This window comes from Podarcis melisellensis, assembly GCF_964234715.1.
Source record: "Podarcis melisellensis genome assembly, chromosome: 9".
Classification (NCBI taxonomy): domain Eukaryota; kingdom Metazoa; phylum Chordata; class Lepidosauria; order Squamata; family Lacertidae; genus Podarcis; species Podarcis melisellensis.
The window spans coordinates 32283540-32303141 of NC_138541.1; the positions used below are offsets into that span (position 1 = coordinate 32283540).

General features: G+C 38.7%; 1 protein-coding gene across 8 annotated transcripts in view; it reads left to right on the forward strand.

The window, feature by feature from the left end:
• Positions 1-19138, forward strand: part of PCDH10 (protocadherin 10) — a 53885-nt gene extending 34747 nt beyond the window's left edge. For 2 of the 8 annotated variants that reach the window (XM_081925963.1, XM_081925967.1), the window contains 3 exons: positions 4330-4351; positions 7293-7368; positions 16467-19138. In XM_081925963.1, the coding sequence (XP_081782089.1) occupies positions 4330-4351; positions 7293-7335 (65 nt within the window). In that variant the 3' untranslated portion in view covers positions 7336-7368; positions 16467-19138. The remainder of the gene's footprint in view (positions 1-4329; positions 4352-7292; positions 7369-16466) is intronic. The other 6 variants (XM_081925964.1, XM_081925968.1, XM_081925965.1 and 3 more) reach the window with 3 other exon arrangements.
• The last annotated feature ends 464 nt before the right edge of the window (positions 19139-19602 follow it).

Here is a 19602-nt window from a genome sequence, read left to right on the forward strand (position 1 = left end):
CTGTTACCTTTTGCTTACAAAAGCATGTCTTTCACCACTGAACTGCAGAATATTAATTCTCAAAGTTGTTTTTTTTCAAAACAAACAAACAAAACCAAAGCTTTTGATGAAGGAAATAATCTCACTAATGCACATTTAAAATGGCCTTACAAAATGTTATATGCAGAGACATTAAAAATTCCCAAAGCAGCTAATAACAAAGTACACAGTTGTTGGCATCCATCTTTCACAGGAGACAATGAAAAAGTCAAACTATTGGGGCGTTACAGTGCCTGCTGTGGCTGTAGAGACTGATTGGGAGAGACATGTTTTTTAGTACAGGTGGGGCAGAGGAAGGCATCCAGGTTTGCTACTAAAGGTGCAAATGTCGTTTCTTCACTCTGTGCTCCTCCCAATGGTTATTCCTTCTCTGGTACTAATCGACATAATGAAAAGGCAGTACTAATCAATATAATGGGGAGAAAAATCAACATAAAATACCATGTAATATCAGAACCACAGTGAAAACAATAGAACAATCAAGTACAAGCAGATTAAAAAAAACACAACAGATTGGAAGCTAGTTTAAAAAAACAAATTAATATTAAAATCCAGAGCTGCAGAACTGCTCAAAATTACTTTTTGTTAGAATGTTGAGGCAATGTAAGCCATATTTGGAGTATATTTTAAGACATGGCACCTTACCTTAACAGCTTATACTTCACATCCATTTTAAGAAGAAGAAACGAAATGTGGAAGGCAGTGAAAACTGTTAATATACTAATTCCAGCATGCCCACAGAACCGTATATGAAGTGTGTGTTTATGCTTCCTAGGGCTAGTTACCTAAAAACTCACATGCATTATTGATTTATTAATACATTTTATGAAACAGTGCACATCTATCCACATCTACAGTGCACCTCAATATATGTGGGTAGATGGGGGGAGAGGCAGAGGAGAGTTCACATTCCAGTATGCATTAGCATTTATGAATACATTTAAACTGAAGTGTATCATAGCTTATTCTTCAATACGCATACAATTCATGCCTTACCAGATGAAAACTAAGAATTTTCTTTGGTATTTAATATTTCAGTTCATCCAGGATCACAGCCTGAGAGGTTTTCCTATTGCATATTTCTAAAGGCTCTTCTTTGCCTTCTCTATCTAGTATTTCTCTATGCTGCCAGTAACTCAGTGAACCAAGAATTTGAACTTATGTCTCTCCAGTCTTAAGTCTTACACTATAACTGCTGCACAACAACGGATCTCATGGTTAGCGTGTATGCATATAGTCAGCTCTGATCTTGCGGTGTTTGACATCATGCAGCCATCCTTGATTCCTTTCTCGTTCCTTTCCTCATCATGCTTCATTTTTCTGCTAATTTGCTTTGTGCTTTTGTGTGTTTCAGGGCTCCCCAAAAGACATATAAAACCATTTCTGCAAAGTGTGGCAACATGCCTATTTTTAACTTCACCCTTGTCTTCAGAGCATGAGCCCCAAAGTGGAAATTCCTTCCTGCTCTTCATTTGAACTGTAGCAGGAAATGTATTGTTAAATAACTAGCATTGTGACAGTGCACATAGGGGTCACGGTAAGGAAAGGCTTCAAATGGCTCTTCACTGCTACATTTAGCTGCTTTTCAAACACTGAATAATGTTGCTATAAGGACTGACATTGTATACGTATTCCAGCATCACCAGTTGTCAGCATATCTGTTTTTATTTTGGGAAAGTAGTCTTAAAGAGAATACATAATTTTCCAAGTGCTCAGCAGTCATCCATAGCCTGCAATGACAAGAACACAAGAACCTAAGACAAATCTGCTGAATGAGGCCAGTGGCCCACCTCGTCAAGCATCCTGTTCTAAATGTCTGTGGGAAGCCTATAAGCTGGACATGAGCACAGCAGTTCTCTGCCCACCTGTAATTCCCAGCAGCTGATATTCAGTGGCATGCTGCCTCTGCCGGTGGAGGTAGAGCGTAGCCATTATGGCTAGGAGCCATTGATAGCCTTGTCCTCCTTGATTTTATCTAACCCTCTTTTACAACCATCCACGTTGATAGCATCCTACTTCCTTTCACTCTCCACTGCAGGCCCCCACCCTCTGGGTTGGGGTTCTGGGCCATCGAGAAAGTTACTCCAGTACACAAACAAGTTGAAGAGTAGATTCCACTCATCTGACTGTTCATCTTGGCATGCCCTAAAGTAATACACCTAACGTATATTTACAAAAAATCAGAAGAGATGTTTTGATGCGTCTTGAGCCACATCATTTCATCGAGTGGTCTTCAAAAGGGAAACAGCTTCTCTGCCTGTGAAAGCCTGGACAGGTCTTTGGATTCTGGCCATTCATTTTTTATTTTGGAGACAAGTGAGTCTCTGCATCGCCTTCTTACAGGTATCTCGCCCTTCGTCATGGTATGCTTTACTTTCCCAAGAGAAATAAGTAGCTAGTATTATTTTATTTTCCATTCCCACATCATAACACTAATGGGAGTCTGTTTGTCTGTGATGTTGGGGGTAGCTGATTTTAAAATCTATTTGGAAAGCAGGTACCCAATAGCAGAGGGCATCATGCTGGGAAACAGTAATGTACTGGGGCATTGATTGCTTGGGGCTTTAGTTATAAAGCACATAATGACTAATGCTGAGGTTTCTGTTTGGTTGGAAATGGTATCAACAGACAGAGGCAGCATCATTATTTTAATATTTCACTTTATTACCTTTATATTTATTTTTCCATTTATGGACCCTTTCTTCATGGAACCCAAGGTGGTGTACATGTTGCTCCCAGGAGGTCACCCACCCAGGCACTGACCAGACCCAGACCTGTGTAGCTTCAGGAAGGTGTTAACCTCAGGCAAGGTGCACCATGCCTTGGGAGTTTATGGTGTTTGCTGTCTCAACTGCCAAACTAACTTAGCTGGCTTGGGTACTTTGCTGTTTTCAGGTAGTGAAATGTAAGGTTAGGTTTTGCTTACAGTCTGGCCTTATTGCTGTAGCTAAGAGCGATCATCTGTAGTCCCAAAATTAGGCATTGGATATTTCCCTGTCCAAATGGTACTAGCAAACAAAGTGAGTCTGTTTAGGACAGACTGTTTACTAAACTGCAAGGAAACAATAGACACAGATTTAGTAGTAGATTTCATAATGCCGTGCTTCTGAATAGCACTGTTAACAGCTAGATGGAAAAAAGAACTGGTGTTTGATTGGCGCAGAATGACTTTTTAAGTGTCTGCTTGTGTTTTGAGACTTCATGACTTTATTTATTTGTTTCTTAAATGTATATCCTGCTTCCCCACCAAATGATGTTGAAAGTATTTGCTTGAATAAATCCTGGAACATACTTGGAGGTTGTTTCCTTTAGATTTCCTGATCTGGTTCAAAAACTAGGATGCTACACATTTCAGTAATAGATTGGTGGCTAGTCCTCTGTTGAGATGGCTTGCGAATAATGGCCTAATGAGTTTTCCATTCCTAGAAAGGTTTTATGAGTCAGTGCTGTTGTAGATGCATGTATTTCTTGACACTTTCAAATAAATGACCTCCTTTGATATGAGAGCTCCTTTGATATGTCAGAGTACCAGAGAATAGCCTGAGCAATCTCCTTTTAATTAACACCTTTTTGACCTCATTTGCTAGCTCCCCACAAGGTGCCAAGAGTTCCTTTCTGGCCACATGGTGCTCATCTAATTGGTTGAGCCCACCTGTTTGCCACTCAAGCTAAATATCTCAAAGATGGAATATGATCCCCCTATTCCTTTTCACCTCTTTTGACCATCCAGGGGTTCCTGTCTGCTGAATCTATGCAGAGAAGAGATGGTGGCAGAAATCTCTTAAAAGGATAGATGTTCAAAGCTAGCCTACATTATATGGTACCTGTAAGCACAGCTTTGGTATAGACTCTTCTTTCATCTTGCAAAATAACGTGTTTCTCCTAGCTAGGATTCATGCATCTAATTCTAAACAATTGCCAGGATTTTGTCATAGTCTTCCATTGATGTGCCATGTATTAGGATCCCATCCATGGGGCAATTGCTCCTTTTAAATCTCTTAAGGAGTTTTGCCACCTTTCTTTGAAAATTTTTGGAAGCGTTTGTTGTTCCAAATGGCAAGCCTTCAAAAAGAGTGTGATGAATGTAATCAATTTAGCACTCTTGTTTGTCAAAAGTATTTGCCAGAAATCACTTGAGGTATCCAAATTGACAAATATTTTTATTCCTGTCACTTTTGGGAAAGATACTAGTGTTAGAAGTACATATTTTTTATTAGAGTGCGTCTTCATTCAGCTTTTAAAGATCAATACAGATCTTCTTCTTTTTTCCACCTCTCCCCTGATGACTAGGAACTTTGGTGCACACCACAAGGTAGGCTTGATTTCCTTAATTATGCCGTGTTCCTCCATCATTTCCAGGTCCATTTCCACCTTGTGGAGTAAGGGAATGGGTGTTCTGCAGGCTGTTTGCATGCTGTATGGTTTGGTGTCAGGTCTTAAAACGTCCATAGGATTTCTTTTTATTAGACCAGGGTGTCCAAACCCTCCTTAAATTTATCCCACTGTTTTGCGCAGCCCCATTCTGCCATTGCTCCACATTTGAGGAGATTATCCAAGTTTTGACTTCATAGCACTTACATAGTATACACAAGCTGCTCTTCTATGCAGTTTGTTTGTACGTTAAAGCATCCAAGACAATTTAGAATATTCTCTTGTCTCTATAAAACAATCCCTGTCATATGCAGATCTCAGGAGATCCTTTGTATGTCTCTTTTGAAATAACTGTGACACCAGCTCCTGAATCTTTTTTTTTTAAAAAAATAGAAATCAGTTGTCCTAGAAATCTATTCTATAGAGACCACCACTGGCATTCAAGAAAATTTGGCTGTCCGCTTGCATCATGTAGGTCAATAGCTCAGTGATAGAACATGCTTCCTAGATTCAGTCTCCAGGTACAACTGGGAGTGACTCTTGCCTGAAATCCTAGAGTCACTGCCGGTCAGTGTAGACAATATTGAACTAAATTAACCAATGATCTGCCTTGCTGTAAGGCAGCTTCTGGTGTTCCTAACACATGATAGCAAAATGTCTTTTTTTGGAACATTTGGAACTGTGCTCCTTTAGCTGACAAAATTCCTCTATTGTTATAAACATTTCCACATTTTTGCATGCTCTCTTAAAGGGTGGTCTTGTCTTGTCTTGTTGTGTCTGGCTACAGAATGCTTTTAAAATGGCTGGACTGCTTTCCTTTGTGCTGCTTTTGAAGAGAAATGAAGAGTGAATTTGTGGAATGGCTGCTGCTTCTAGTGTTTTGTGAAGTAGAGGTTACGTCTTCCAAGTTACATCTCTCACTCTCTATCTTTGCCCTGATCTGTTTTGGGATGGGATCTGGAGTGCATTGGATTCTGACAAACCCTGAACCAAAGTGGGCTATTTAAGACAGTTATGGGACTTATTTGAACTGAAGCAAGATCTCTCCTAGGTGCCATGAACTGAAGTGGGGACCTCCATAATGCTGTGTGATGCTTTAAAAGCTCAAGTGTTAAAAAACACACAACACTACAGACAGCGTGTCTTCCAAAAATGAAATGTTTCTCCCCAAGTTTGCCATATAAAGAAAATGCCAGAAAGAGACCAGCAGATCTGCCTTCTCAGAGGACATTATGACCCCACTTTAAATGGACATTGGCTATGGGATACGGGGGTTTTGCCATTTGTTGCAAAATCCTTGGGATTTCAATACACTGAGATTTCTTCAAAAGTCCTTCCCCTGGATTCACAATTGAATATGCTTCTCCCTAGCCTGGGTACAAGTCCCCTGGGACTCCTGAATGTACAAAGGAGCTTAGCTTTGCCTTTTACCATTGTACATTTTCAACATTTTCAAAAGAGAAATGTGCTCTTTATTTGATCTTACATATGGTTTGAAGCAGCCTTTCTCTGCTGCTTGTCGGCTGCTGGCTCCGCACAAGTAGCAGGTTGTCTGCTTCAGTGTTTGGAAGAGATGGTTGCAATGTTCTTTCCTGCTAGTATCAGCCAGGAGCCCCCAAAGGATGACCCAAATACTCCATCACTGCACTGTCAGATCTGAACAGGAATAAATACTTAATTGTGAGTCATAGACTCCCTTGAGCTGCAGCAGCTGATTTTTGTACATGCTGTGCTTAGAACATGGGCTGTATGAAAACTCTACAAAGGCAGGAAGAATCTTCTGCCTTCCCCTGATCTAACTTACTGAGATGAGGACAGCCACAAGCTGCCATTTACCATAAGCAGGGCTGCATTTTTCTCTTGCCAATTTCCATCAAATAATCCCTATGGCTATTTTTCCAGACATTTAAATGTCTATTTGTGAAGCATCACAGCTCCGGACCACAGGTTGTGAACAAGCTGCATGCAGGACCTGCTGAAGATCAGATCTTGGTTTCTTATTCTGATTTGTTTAACAACATTAAATGAGAGTTTCCTGATTCAGATGCAATGGGTGACTCTGGTCCAAAGCAAGCCAGGATTTCTGTATCAAAGAAAGTGAGGAATATACTGCCATGGCATGTGGTCATGCATCATAAACCGTGGTTTATGGAGCCATGGCCAAACATCTGAACAGCTACTATGTTCAATGAAGCTTACATCCAGTAAGTACCTAGGGACGGAGCTTTAATCTGGCAGGTCACTATATACAAGCATTTAAATAAAAAGTAGGGTTCCCCATTTCCTTGTTGTTAATGGGATTCATTAGTTTTCTCCTATCCATATTGTCATTGCCTTTTTACAGACTCTCACACACATAGAAATAAATGCACACATTGTTATAAATACATTTGCTTTTGGGTGGTTGCTATATTATATTACATCCTGTCCTCTCTGTGTAGCTCTTAAAATCCATCACCTTTTGGGATAGAAACTGCTCTATATACCATACTGTGATTTGTGCCTTTAAAATATCCGAACTCTTCTTGGAATAAATGTGTTAAGGTAGAAAACCCCTGAACAGATTTAAAAAGCCTTTTCTCCTCCTGCTTCTTCTGTGTAACTGATTGTTAATCCCTTGTCCCCCTAGACACATATTACAGGACCTAGTTTGTTGTGCAAATATGGTAGCAATTTTATTTAACTTTGCTAATGATTTAATAATAAGAAATGAAGCAAAAAAAGGCATCAGACTCAAGGGATAAACAGAAAGCTATCCTCTTGATTCTCTTTCGGTGTACCATAATGAGGATACTGTAAAAAGCTTCAATATAGTGTGAGCTAGAATTCTTTATTTTTGATGCGAACTCTTGTAATAACCGTTATGCTTTCTGCCTCTCTAGGCCTTGCCATTTGTGGATCTCAAAGTGGATTATAAAAGAATAGTGATTTAAGGCCAGCAGATCCTCTGTGAGATAGGTAAGCATTATTATTCTCATTTTACAGATGGGGGAATCATGGACAGAGAGGTTTAGTGATGATTTCCTCCCCCAACCTCAAGACAAAGCCAGAAATAGCTCAGATATATTGTCTTCATATCTCCTGCTTTAACCACATGGCAATCCTTCTTTCCACATAACCTCTCTGACTCTATTTCCCCAACTGTAAAGTAAGGATAATAATACAGGTTCAGACAGATATTCGTGCAGGCACATTTCTTTGCCTGCTGGAAAGTGAGACATTTAGGTCTGACCCCACCTTTGAGGCTGGTCATATTCTTCCACTTGAAGTTTGCAGTGGGAAAAAGCTCTCTTAAATTTTGTGGAAAGGAATTAATTCAGCAGGATATTGGCTAACTTTTGTTGTATGGTGAATTAAGAGTTTTGAAAACGGCAGAATTATTTTTTTATGAGGTGATTTAGAAACGGTCAGATAGAGGCATCATTGTACTCTGAACTGCTGAATTTCCAAAACTGGAAGAATTTAAATACAAGTGTTTGTTTGTTTTTTTAATATAAATAATGGTTCAGTATCATCCCATTGATGGCCAAACTAATGAAGCAGTGAAGGAGTTTACAACAGATGAACATGGATCATATTTTTATATAGATAAATTTAGGCAGTTAAATTTAGGCAGTTTAATCAAGATTCCAAAGAGCATTTTTACTTATATGGAAGCCACAGGCAAACAGAGAGTCCTCAGAGACCAAGCAAAAAGGAAAATAAAATCCCAGCAGAAGTGTGTTATTACTCGAGGAAAAAAATCAATATTGATTAGACTCAGAAGGGACTTTTCTTACAACAGCTTATGTCTAAGAATCTCTTCTCCATGAATCCCCAAGATCTGCAGGGGTGGTGGTGTTTGTTATGATGGTTATGATGATAAAGGTAAATCAAAATCCTTAGATGAATGCCAGTTTATTCCCATTGGTCTAAATGGATTTAAATGTGCATACTTCAACTCCATTTGTTGTGTGAATCCCTCTACGCATCCTTCATTGGTTTAGTAAAACCAAATTGCTTTTTGTGCATGTGTATGGCTCTGACTGCCAAAACACTCCAGTATTTAGCAGTTGTTGCCTATGTATACATGCAGCAACTAAATGAATGGTAAACATCATGTTTCCTGGAACCCAGTTGGTTTTGAGATAGTGATAATATTCAAAATGCATACCATTGACATCTGTTTCTTGCAATTGTAAGGAAATACTGGTTAATTGTTTTATTGTGATTTGACATTCTCAAACTATTTGTAATAATATTTCTTTTTCAAAGATTTTTGTGCAGATGCTTACATATATACGGTAATCATTCATTAACTGATGAAAAGCAAAGTGATATATTGAACACACTAAGTACTACATTTCATGTGGTTGTAGTTAGCAATGTGCAAGCTTCCCCAGACTTAGTTCAATCTGGATTTCACTAAAAGACCTTATTTTGGACTTCATTACCATCAGGACCCAGGAAGTTCTCTGCCACTAAGCCCTACCCAGACAGCCTTTGCTCTTGTCTCTTCCCTTTCCAAACCAAACCTGCATAGTATCGCAGGATGGGTGTGCAGACATGGCCAGGTGCATTCATTACACTTCTGCTAAAGATACAGAGGCAATTACATCTCCCTTGCTTCCTGGTGGCTGTAGGTGCATTAGCCATTAAGGCCAACATGGAGACTCAGATGCAATTCCTTCCCTGCATTATTTGGTAAGCTTGGTTAGAGAAAGAAGTGGGCAGCAGTTATTGGCTTAAATGATGACAGCCAAGCCCATTACGAGCTAAGTGCAAACTTAAGGTGGTGGTGGGGTATTGGCTTGGTCTGTTATTGGCATTAGATGTCCAAAACTGGGAGAACTGATTCCCAACTCCCTTTCCCCATTTATGACCTTTTGGCAGCATCACTAATTGAAACTAACATTTCCACCGTATCTTACATTTACTTTTATTTGTTTTATTTCTTTAATTTGTATACCACCCTTCATCTGGATATCTCAGGGTGGCTTACAGCAAAAACATGCAAGATGAAAACACATGTGTAGCTTCTTGCCTTTAATCAGATTTATACAGATACTGGTGATTCATGTAATTAATTAAGACCACATAAGTAATTAAGAACATTCACGTAATTAAGACCATATCATTTTACTCTGCCCCTACTACCAGGATGCTCGTGGAAAGATTATTGCCACATTGCTTAGAAGAATGTCCAGAAGTTCTAATTTGGAATTATCTAGATTACTTCTAGAAGATGGAAAGCCAGAGATTACAATATTAGTCACAAAATTTTGCACGTCAGCCTATAAAATCAGTCACTCTTACCTACTGGATATATATAGACTTCCTATCTCTCTTTTAAATTATTAAGCCTTCAGTTTTACTTACTTACCTTTTTGTTTTACTTTATTTTATCCCTATTGGTACTTGTAGTATTAAATAGAATATGCTGGCTTTTAACTAAATAATATTCTCTCTCTCTTTCTCTCTCTCTCTCTTTCTCTCTCTCTCTTTCTCTCTCTCATAATAAATCAGATACTGTTTCATACTGTCAGGATTCATAGAGTTTCTGAATCTTTAGAGATTCTCCCATTTGTGGGGGAGCTGTTTATTTATAACATTGCAGACTGGCAGAATGTTTAAATGCCCTAACCTTGTGGGCTGGGTTCAACTACATGAGACTTTCAGCCCCTCTCTTCTTCCATGATACCAATTTTCACAGGAAAGACCCATACAATCAGGCCCCATCCATATTGTCAGGCTGGTTTCCAGAAGCCTTTTAATCATTCTCTGAACCATACAGCAGTTCCCACATGGATTGGATAATATTGTCCCTAATAGATACCTTTGTCTCAGCAAGCAAAGAATTCTGAGGCTACACACTTTTTCTGGCTGTTTTGAGTGATTCACAATTCAGTGTGTTTCTTTATAGAAAATGCTAACTCCACCCCCATCTCTTCAAATAATTCTGACCCTGCTGTTTGTCCACATGATCATTTTAACATTATCTTCATCCCATCATGTCACGGGAGTGTTCTTGTTGGGATTATTGTCTGTCTTTCAACTCTACTCAAGCATTGTTTTATAACAAGGATAGAGAACCTATAGCTGCCATCAGCTCCAGCCTGCATGCCCAGTGCTCAGGGATGATGTGACTTCAGCAATATTTGTAGAGTCACAGTCTCCACCTTGGACTACATGCTAACGTTGTTAAATTCCAGAGGATTAAGTGAGTTCAGGAATTCTTGTCCCAGGATCTGATCAAGTAGGCCTACAGTCTGTTAGTTTAATAACTGCATACTCTAATGAGTGTTTAAATTGGTTTTTAATTGATAGTGCCCCCTGGAAAGGGATATTCAGCATTGTCATGACACTGCTGTAATGAAATTGTGTGAATAGATAGATAGATAGATAGATATAAAGCTTGATTTCGTCACTGCTTTATAGGTGGCTTATAGGTGGCTTCCCCAACAGTAAATAGTTGTCCAGTTTGCACATAACACTAAGCAAAACCATAACTTAGCACAAGTGAGTCTTCCAGAAAGAAGAGCAAACCTTGTTGCTCTTCCTCTTGTCCTGCTGCCACTGTGCTTCCATAAACTAAACCATCCCATCCAAACCCAAGATCATGGTTTGTCTCCCCAAGACAAATTAAGAGAGGTAAGCCATAAAACAAACCTTGGTTACAGCTTGTAACCAGTGTGGTGTTGTGGTTAAGAGCGGTAGTCTCGTAATCTGGGGAACCGGGTTCGCGTCTCCGTTCCTCCACATGCAGCTGCTGGGTGACCTTGGGCCAGTCACACTTATTTGAAGTCTCTCAGCCCCACTCACCTCACAGAGTGGTTGTTGGGGAGGAAGGGAAAGGAGAATGCTAGCTGCTTTGAGACTCCTTAAAGGGAGTGAAAGGCGGGATATCAAATCCAAACTACTACTACTACTACTACTACTACTATTCTTCTTCTTCTTCTTCTTCTTCTTCTTCTGCTTCTTCTTCTGCTTCTTCTTCTTCTTCTTCTTCTTCTTCTTCTTCTTCTTCTTCTTCTTCTTCTTCTTTGTTTGGAATGAGTCTTCACGATGACTTAGCTTTACAGTAGCAGCTGGACTAGATGAGGATAAAAGTGGCCACAAGGAAAGTTGTACAGAGACTGGATCAAAGCCTCTGTCCTATTTATTTGTGAGTGCCTCTTGGTGTGTGTTTTTTTTTTATCTTAAAAGCAGCCAGGGTGGTGAATCAGTTCAGGGGTGCAGTTTCCAGCAAGATAGCTGTTAATCTGTTGCAACATAAACAACAGGGTCTTGCGGTACTTTAAAAACTGCCAAATTAATTACAGCACAAGTTTTCATGAAGTAGAGTCCATTTCATCAGACAAGGTGAACGGTAATCCTTAAATGCTTATGCCATAATTACTGTCAGTCTTTGACATGGCAGAAGTGACTTTGTTGTTCAGGGCTGCATCAGCTTTTAGAACTTGTGTTGTTTTCCCAATATAATGCCCCTTACAAGCTGCCAATTTCCCCAATAGGGAAAAGACATGGAACCTGTGTCATTCCAGGGGGCACAATATGAGCTTTAGTAAGCAAACATTGAGGGACGTGGGTGCCGCTGTGGTCTAAACCACAGAGCCTAGGGCTTGCCAATCAGAAGGTTGGCACTTCGAATCCCCACAACGAGGTGAGCTCCCATTGTTCGGTCCCAGCTCCTGCCCACCTAGCAGTTCGAAAGCGTGTCAAAGTGCAAGTAGATAAATAGGTATCACTGCAGCGGGAATGTAAACAGCGTTTCCGTGCACTGCTCTGGTTCACCAGAAGCAGCTTAGTCATGCTGGCCACATGAACCGGAAGCTGTCTGCAGTCAAACGCCGGCTCCCTCGGCCTATAGAGTGAGCAAGATGAGCGCGCAACCCCAGAGTCGTCCGCAACTAGACCTAATGGTCAGGGGTACTTTTACATTTACCTTTAAGCAAACATCTGGAGGAATGGTTTCACACCTCCTATTCCCAATGCCCTGATTCTTTTTCTCCTGCATTGGTATTTTTAATAGTTTTTTTTTTTTTTTTAATAGAGATCATGGATCTCCTCCTGTTTTATTTTGCTCGGATCAGACAATATGGGTTACATCCTTCCCTGGCTCTCCTCTTCTGGAGGCGGAATGAATTTTTTTTGCTAATTTCACTTCTCAGGCCCCTGCACTCATACCCCCAAAACCCTGCTACATAGACTGTAGACCAGAGACCAACTGGCACAGTGTGAGGTAGGATGGAGGAGAAAGAGGGAAATTGGAAAAATCACTTTCTAGATCTGACCTTTCCAGGATCAAAGTGCTTTCCATGAGGTGTGAGTGAGTGGGGGGGGGGGTACTACAACTGGACCCTACAATAACATCCACTGACAACTTGATTTAATGACGTCTCTGCTTCTGCGAATACATGATTTGCATGTATTAATTCAGCTGTAGGTTATGAAAACACATTTTACTTTGATCCCAACACCTCCATCCCACAAACCACCTCAACAACAGATTTTCCATATGGCTTTGGCTACTGTGATGTCAACACTAGCTGTAGGATGTTGCAAAAAGTAACACTTCAAGAAAATAGGCATTCTCTTTCTTTTTAAAAATGTAAAGTAAAGCCACACTAAAGAGGAAACAGTATCTCAGTTCGCTTCATACTTTGTATTCCAATACATAATGAACAGAGTCTACTTTCAGTTTTCCTATTCTAGTAGCTTATTGCATAATACTGAAAACCAAACTCCAGTTTACAGTTCTGCAAGATGTCCAGTAGGAACTTTTCTCTTTGTTTGAGCAACTGATCCTCACACCATATCACAAACTCCTTTTAAAACTCCCCTTACTTTCAAAACTTGCTACCATGTGGGATGGAGGACTGCTGCTAATAGGGTTGTCCTCATAGAACTGATTTCATTGGATTCTAGGCAGTTAGTATCATCATGTATTTTGTTCATTTAAAATTCAATATAAAATGTTTAAACAATGCCTTTTTGAAATCCTAATGGTGTCTCCACTACATCCAATCATGCCTTCCAAAATAGCCAGAAAGTTCCTGTTGAAGGAAGGGAATCTTCATCCTATTGCTTTTCAGTGGAAGAGTTTCATTCTTTCACCTGCAATCTATAAAGTATCAAGTTTATCAAGTGATAAACCTTGATAGAGCATCCTATATAAGTTTAAGAGTTTCCTGCTTTTCATTGTTTATTTTAGGTTTTATTTGGATTGTGTTTATTGTTAGTTTACAATAGGATAACATCAAAATATACTGTAAGCCTTTTGGGGTGAAGGATGTATGTAAATTTGTTGCTTATTTTTTATAAATATAAATATGCATATATGTATTTTTTATACTGCCTTTCAGTAAAAATAAATAAATGCATATATGTAAATTTTATATATTGTCCTTTAGTAAAAAATAATCACAGGCTACATAAAAGTAAAATGCAAATAAAGACATAGGTAAAATAAATAAACAAGTATAAACATAATAGATACTAAAGCTGCATATTCTTTGGACTCAATATTATTCCAACCTTTTAGTGTGTTTTGTATAATTTTGCCATAGTTTCTTTTAAAATTATTGATAGGATCATATTTGTTTTTTTATTATTATTACAATTTATTACCTGCCTTTCACCCCAAGGTCCCAGGGTGGGTTACAACAATTAAAACGCAATATCAAAATGTGTTTGAAACAAGTTAGGGTTCAAAGCAATTTAGGTTTACAACAAACTAGAGTGTTCAACAATATTAATTAATTTATTGTCATGTAGCAATGTTTTATTAAAGCAGTTATAGGGATTTCTTTGTATTTACTTCCCTCATAATGAAGCTTTTTTTTAAAAAAAAAAAAAACCCACAGCTTAGAATCTGAAGACACTGAAACCTTGGAGGTTAAATTTCACCCCATAAAACATGTTAATGATGATTCTTCCATGTGGCCTTTGATAGTTTGATGGCAAACCGTGTATTGACACAAGTGTAATATTTTCAAAAAGAACACTTCAAGAGAGCAAGTTTCTTTCTCATCTTAGCTGCAGGCATGCGACTCAGATGAGAATTTGATTTGGTGTCTTTTCTGAATGCCGCTAAAATTGTTTGTTACCTTTGCTACCAATTACAGTCAAAATAGCTGATGTCTGGTGCTAACAATACACGGCCAGCATAGCTGGCAGATTTGGATACCCGTCTGCTAATGCACTGGCCCTTTTCACCTACAAAAAAGAAGGTCAATTTTCAGCATGACAGTAAATGCCTGGATTTGAATGGTGGGATTAGTGCAACATATTTTCGTTTTCTGTCAGTCCCAGAAAATACATATATCTGTTGGTGACTACGATAATGGTTCAGTTAGAAAGGGAAGGAAAAACCAGTTTAAGATTGTTGTGGGATCTTTAGCTTTAGCAAATAGGAGAAAGGAGAAAGCAAATTGGTTTCAAAGTGCTACTTTTATAATGCTATATTGAAGTGAAAGTGCGCTTCTTCATCATCCAAAATGTACAAAAAGCATTACTGAATCCTTGCCATGGCCTACCAGATTATTTATCGAAAAATAGAGTACCACAGAGCCTACAACAAGTGGAGTTTGTTCCTCAAGTCCAGTTGTTTCATTTGCATTCCCATATAATCCTACTGGCCATTTCACTAGGATTCCAGCAGTCATTTCCTAAACCAACGATTGTAGGTTTAGGAGAGACATTGGCTCACTGGCTCTGAAGTTATAGTATCCCACTATCAATCCCAGGTGACTCCAAGTACCTGAGATAGCAGAGAAAAGTTTGACTCGTAAATCCAGAAAGCTGCTATTGGTTAGCCAGCCAGTCCTAGGTCTAGTGTAGGCTCCTATACATATACCTGATATCGCTTGAATTGGTGTTTTCAATGAATTTTTTTTAGTGTCTTCAAGGTGAATGTGGTTGATGTACAGTGGAACCTCGTATTACGTACCGTCCTCCTTGCGAACGCTTGCGGGTTACGAGCTCCGCTAACCTGGAAGTAGATGTTCCCGGTTGCAAACTTTGCCCCAGGATGCGAGCGGAAGTCATACGGCAGCAGTGGGAAGCACCATTAGCGAAAGCGTGCCTCATATTATGAGCAATTCCGGCTTAAGAATGGACCTCTGGAACAAATTAAGTTCGTAACCAGAGATACTACTGTAAAAGCTTTCTCTAGCCTGGTTTGCACATAATGCTAAACTTTGTTTCTTTAAACTATGGTTTGTTTGGTTGTCCAAGCCCTGTCCAGCAACTTAACTAGGGTTTCTTTACTGTGAACAAACCACAGTATGAAGCCATGGTTTGTTGCTGGCATACAGACCGTAGTTTGCTTTAACTATTTCTTGGTGTTTTGTGCAAACCCAGTACACATCCTTAACCATAGTATGTTAGGCCACCCTATCCCAGACATGTAACCAAGCTATAAAGGCATGAAACAAGAGCATCTGGAATACAATAATGCAATCTTGGGATAAACAATCATGCAGAACTATCATGCAGAAATAGATGGTGACTGGAACAATACATTGTATAGATTTTCCGTGTTCTTCAGTCTAGGTTACAATTCTACATAGGTAGCTATAACCAGGGCTACCAGAGGAGTCATAACAAGAAGCTGGGTTTCAGTAATGTAAAATCACAGTAATTCTCCTCTCCTAAATCCATAATTCAGCATGATCCTATACAAATAAAGAAATTTGTGATGTTTCAATATACTTGGGAGCAAACCCCCATGGAAATTGGACAGAATTTACCTAGATTTATGCTGCATGACCTGTTGATTTCAGTGGGGAAGAATAAAGCACATGCTCAAATATCTTCAGTTTTACAAATGGGACTTTAAAACACTGTAGTTTTGCTAAACCACATCCACTTTGTTGTAACAACTTTACTATTTGCCTATCAAAATGGAAAACTACTGAAAGAGAACATTAAAGCCCAGTTATCACTGCTACCTATGGAGTACTGAACTCTGCCCACTGCTGTTTCTTCTATTTAATATAGAGCACCAGCTATGTGTTAACATGCCACAGAATTATTCTTTGTTTTCTCAGAAGTTTCTTTCTTTCCCCCCACAGCACGGAAAAGGATATGCTAGTCAATTCTACGGGACTTACCTGAAGCAGCATGATTTGCACAAAAGTCGACCAACAAAAGCATCAACTTTTCAACGTCATTATCTTGGCCATCCGATTCTGTGTAAAACTGAAGATTTACTGTGCTGTTGGAGACATCTTGGCCAATAATAGGACCTAATTGCTCTCAGCAGGCCTGAGAAATGAGTTGAAATGTATGGAACTGTAGAAACTTCAAGGGGCAACTGACTTTGCCTCCCTGATCAGTGTGTGCCTGTTTACAGCACTATATCGCTCTCTGTTTCTCTTTCTCTCTCCAAAATGTCACTGAGCCCTTTAGATGTTTATATTCGCCACAAGAAGCCAATCGTACAGATTTTAAAAAAGGAAACGTGCATTATAAATGCAATATCACTGTTTTAAACTTGACTGTTTTATATTATTTTTGTGTGATCAAGTGTCCCCCAGACTATTCCAACTTTACAAAAGAAATTGTGAATCATGTTCTTTTCACCTGTGGGTCATGGAAATGTTGTTAATCTGCCGACCCACAAAATATCAAAGACATTCTGTAGTTTATACACCGTGTTGCAAAGTGTTTACTGTACTATTTCAAAGCTTCTAAATAAATATAAAATATATATATTATATTACATATAATTTTCCGGGAAACGTGGTACCATTTAGTTGATTTTTAAATGAATTCATACAATCCACACCATACACTAAAGCGAGAAGGTAATTCAGGGTCCTTAAATTATCCTTGCCTAAAAATAAAATAAATCTTTAATAATACTTCCCAAATTTTTGTACTTTGGTCAATCCTGTTTGTCCTTGTTAAAAAAAAAAAAGCTGTAAGCAACAACATTTTTTTCCTGAAAGTTGTACTGAATTTTCAATGCCAAAGATACAGCTGTCAATAATTATGAAAATGAGCACTGACTATGTACTATCGAAGTATATATATCAACCTCCATTATTTTGCTTCTATTTCTATGGTTTTTAATTTGGAATCAAAAAACTTTTTATAAAGGCTCTATAAACTCACATGTATATGTTGTTAAAGAGTACACTGGGTGTCTGTACATTTTGCAATGTAAGATATGATGTTAAGTGAAGATAACTATTTTAAGGCAATCTCCCCCCCCACACACACACACATGCGCCACCAGACTCATAGCTGACAACATATATCATCCTTTAACCTTGTTTTGCACAATACATCTTTTCATGCTGACTTGCAGTGGTTTTCAAAGAAAGACCAACCACAAAGTCATACATGTTGCCAAGCCATTAATTTGATTAATTTCTCTTTAACGTAAAAGCGATTTGAAGTTAGGAATAGTCAGAACCAGCTTCAGCGGTAAGCAGGTTAGTCCTGCCTGTGTTATCGTTTTGTAGTTTGGATGGTTTGAAGCGTTTCAGAAAGGATATTTTTATCAGAAAAAGAATAAATTGTCAAAAATTCAAAATGCTACAAAGTAAAGGCTTCCTTTACTTTCATGGCCTCTGATTACAAGTACCATTGAAAAAAGAAAGGTCAAATATAGTGAGGCTTTTCGTTTGTTCTTTCTGTCGTAATGCTACTGTCTTTTTCTTTCTCTCTGATGACTACCTGTCAAATGTTCAGGAAAACAACAACCATAAAAGCATGTCTTGTGTTTCAGTTGGAGGTAATGGATGCAGTGCCCTTTTGAATGGAGGATAAGAATCCACTCTTTTTATTTTGGAAGCCTTTGGTTCATACCCTAGAACCATAAAATTGCTTCCTTGCTGACAATGAATTCTGTTCACAGGGTATATATGACTCGGTATAAGTAAGGGTGGGGTGGGGAGTGAAAATACGATTACATTATTATTATTATTATTATTATTATTATTATTATTATTATTATTATTGAGTCTGCATATACAGCAATGCACACATGAAGCTTCCCTGCAGGCAGACTTCCTCATTCACTTCTGTGGTGGGGGTAACTGTTTGCAAGCATATCTTTGTACTTCCAGGTGTGCAAGTGCATCAGAGTCCCAATAGCTGCAAATTGTTGCAGAGCAGACTGACACCAGTAGTAGCTACAAGAATTTATTCCGCCAATTATTTTCTGCCATATTCCCATTGTGTGAATGGGAACTGTGTGTACAAAAGTTGTTGACTTATAAGCAATGTTAGTTTCCAAACTCGTAACGAAACGAAACAAAATATTCCTGCTAAATACTTTTAGTGCATATTTCTAAATTATTTATATATTGACAGGGATTTCTTGGGATCCATTTAACAATGTGTATTATATATGAATCACAGAAGAAGAAGAAAGCACACAAATTAACTATTAATTTGAGCAAACACAGCCGTAAATTCTTCTTTAGCTTTAGGTAATGGGAGTTCTGGTCACCTATATGCCTTGTTAAGTTTTATGGCGGGGAGGGGGGAATGGGCTATTAATAATGAAATGTGTGAAGAATATTTCATTTGAAGAAATCTGTCAACTTGAGCGTGCTTTTAAGGCAAGAAATGAAATGCCCCTCCTGGAACTGGTTTTGCTTTATTTTTATAGCCTCTCTATACAGAGGTGTATACTGTAAATTAGGGTTGTTTCTAGTCCTGTGGAGAAAAAATAATCACTTTTTCTTTTTCTTTTTTATAGACTATTAAAGGTGTTTTTATTTACTGAAAATCTCCCTCACATTTTGCCCGCAACTTTTTTGGGGAAAATATTCATAATGCTGTTATTTCATCTGTCTTTTCTAGTGCATTTATTCCATCTCTCTCTATAATAGATTATGAGTAGAAGACATGGGCATGCATCAATTCATTTCATGCTTTCGCCTTTCCTTATTCTCCTGTTTCTGTATATGCTCAGTGCAACTGAGGTCAGTGGGAGACTTGTGCATGGATACATGATCAAGCTGGGCTTTTAGATGCCTAAACAGAAGATGCTAACTACTACCAAGGGGAATGGTTCAAGGACAACTTCCTTCCCCAACCTGGTTGCCTTCAGATGTTTTGGGCTAGGACTCCCATCAGCTCAAGCCAGCATGACCAATGGTCATTCATGGAAGATAAGTCTTGTAGTCCAACAGCGACTGGAGGGCATCTGGTTGTGGGGTAACCTGATCTACTACTGTCGGTGATTACTTT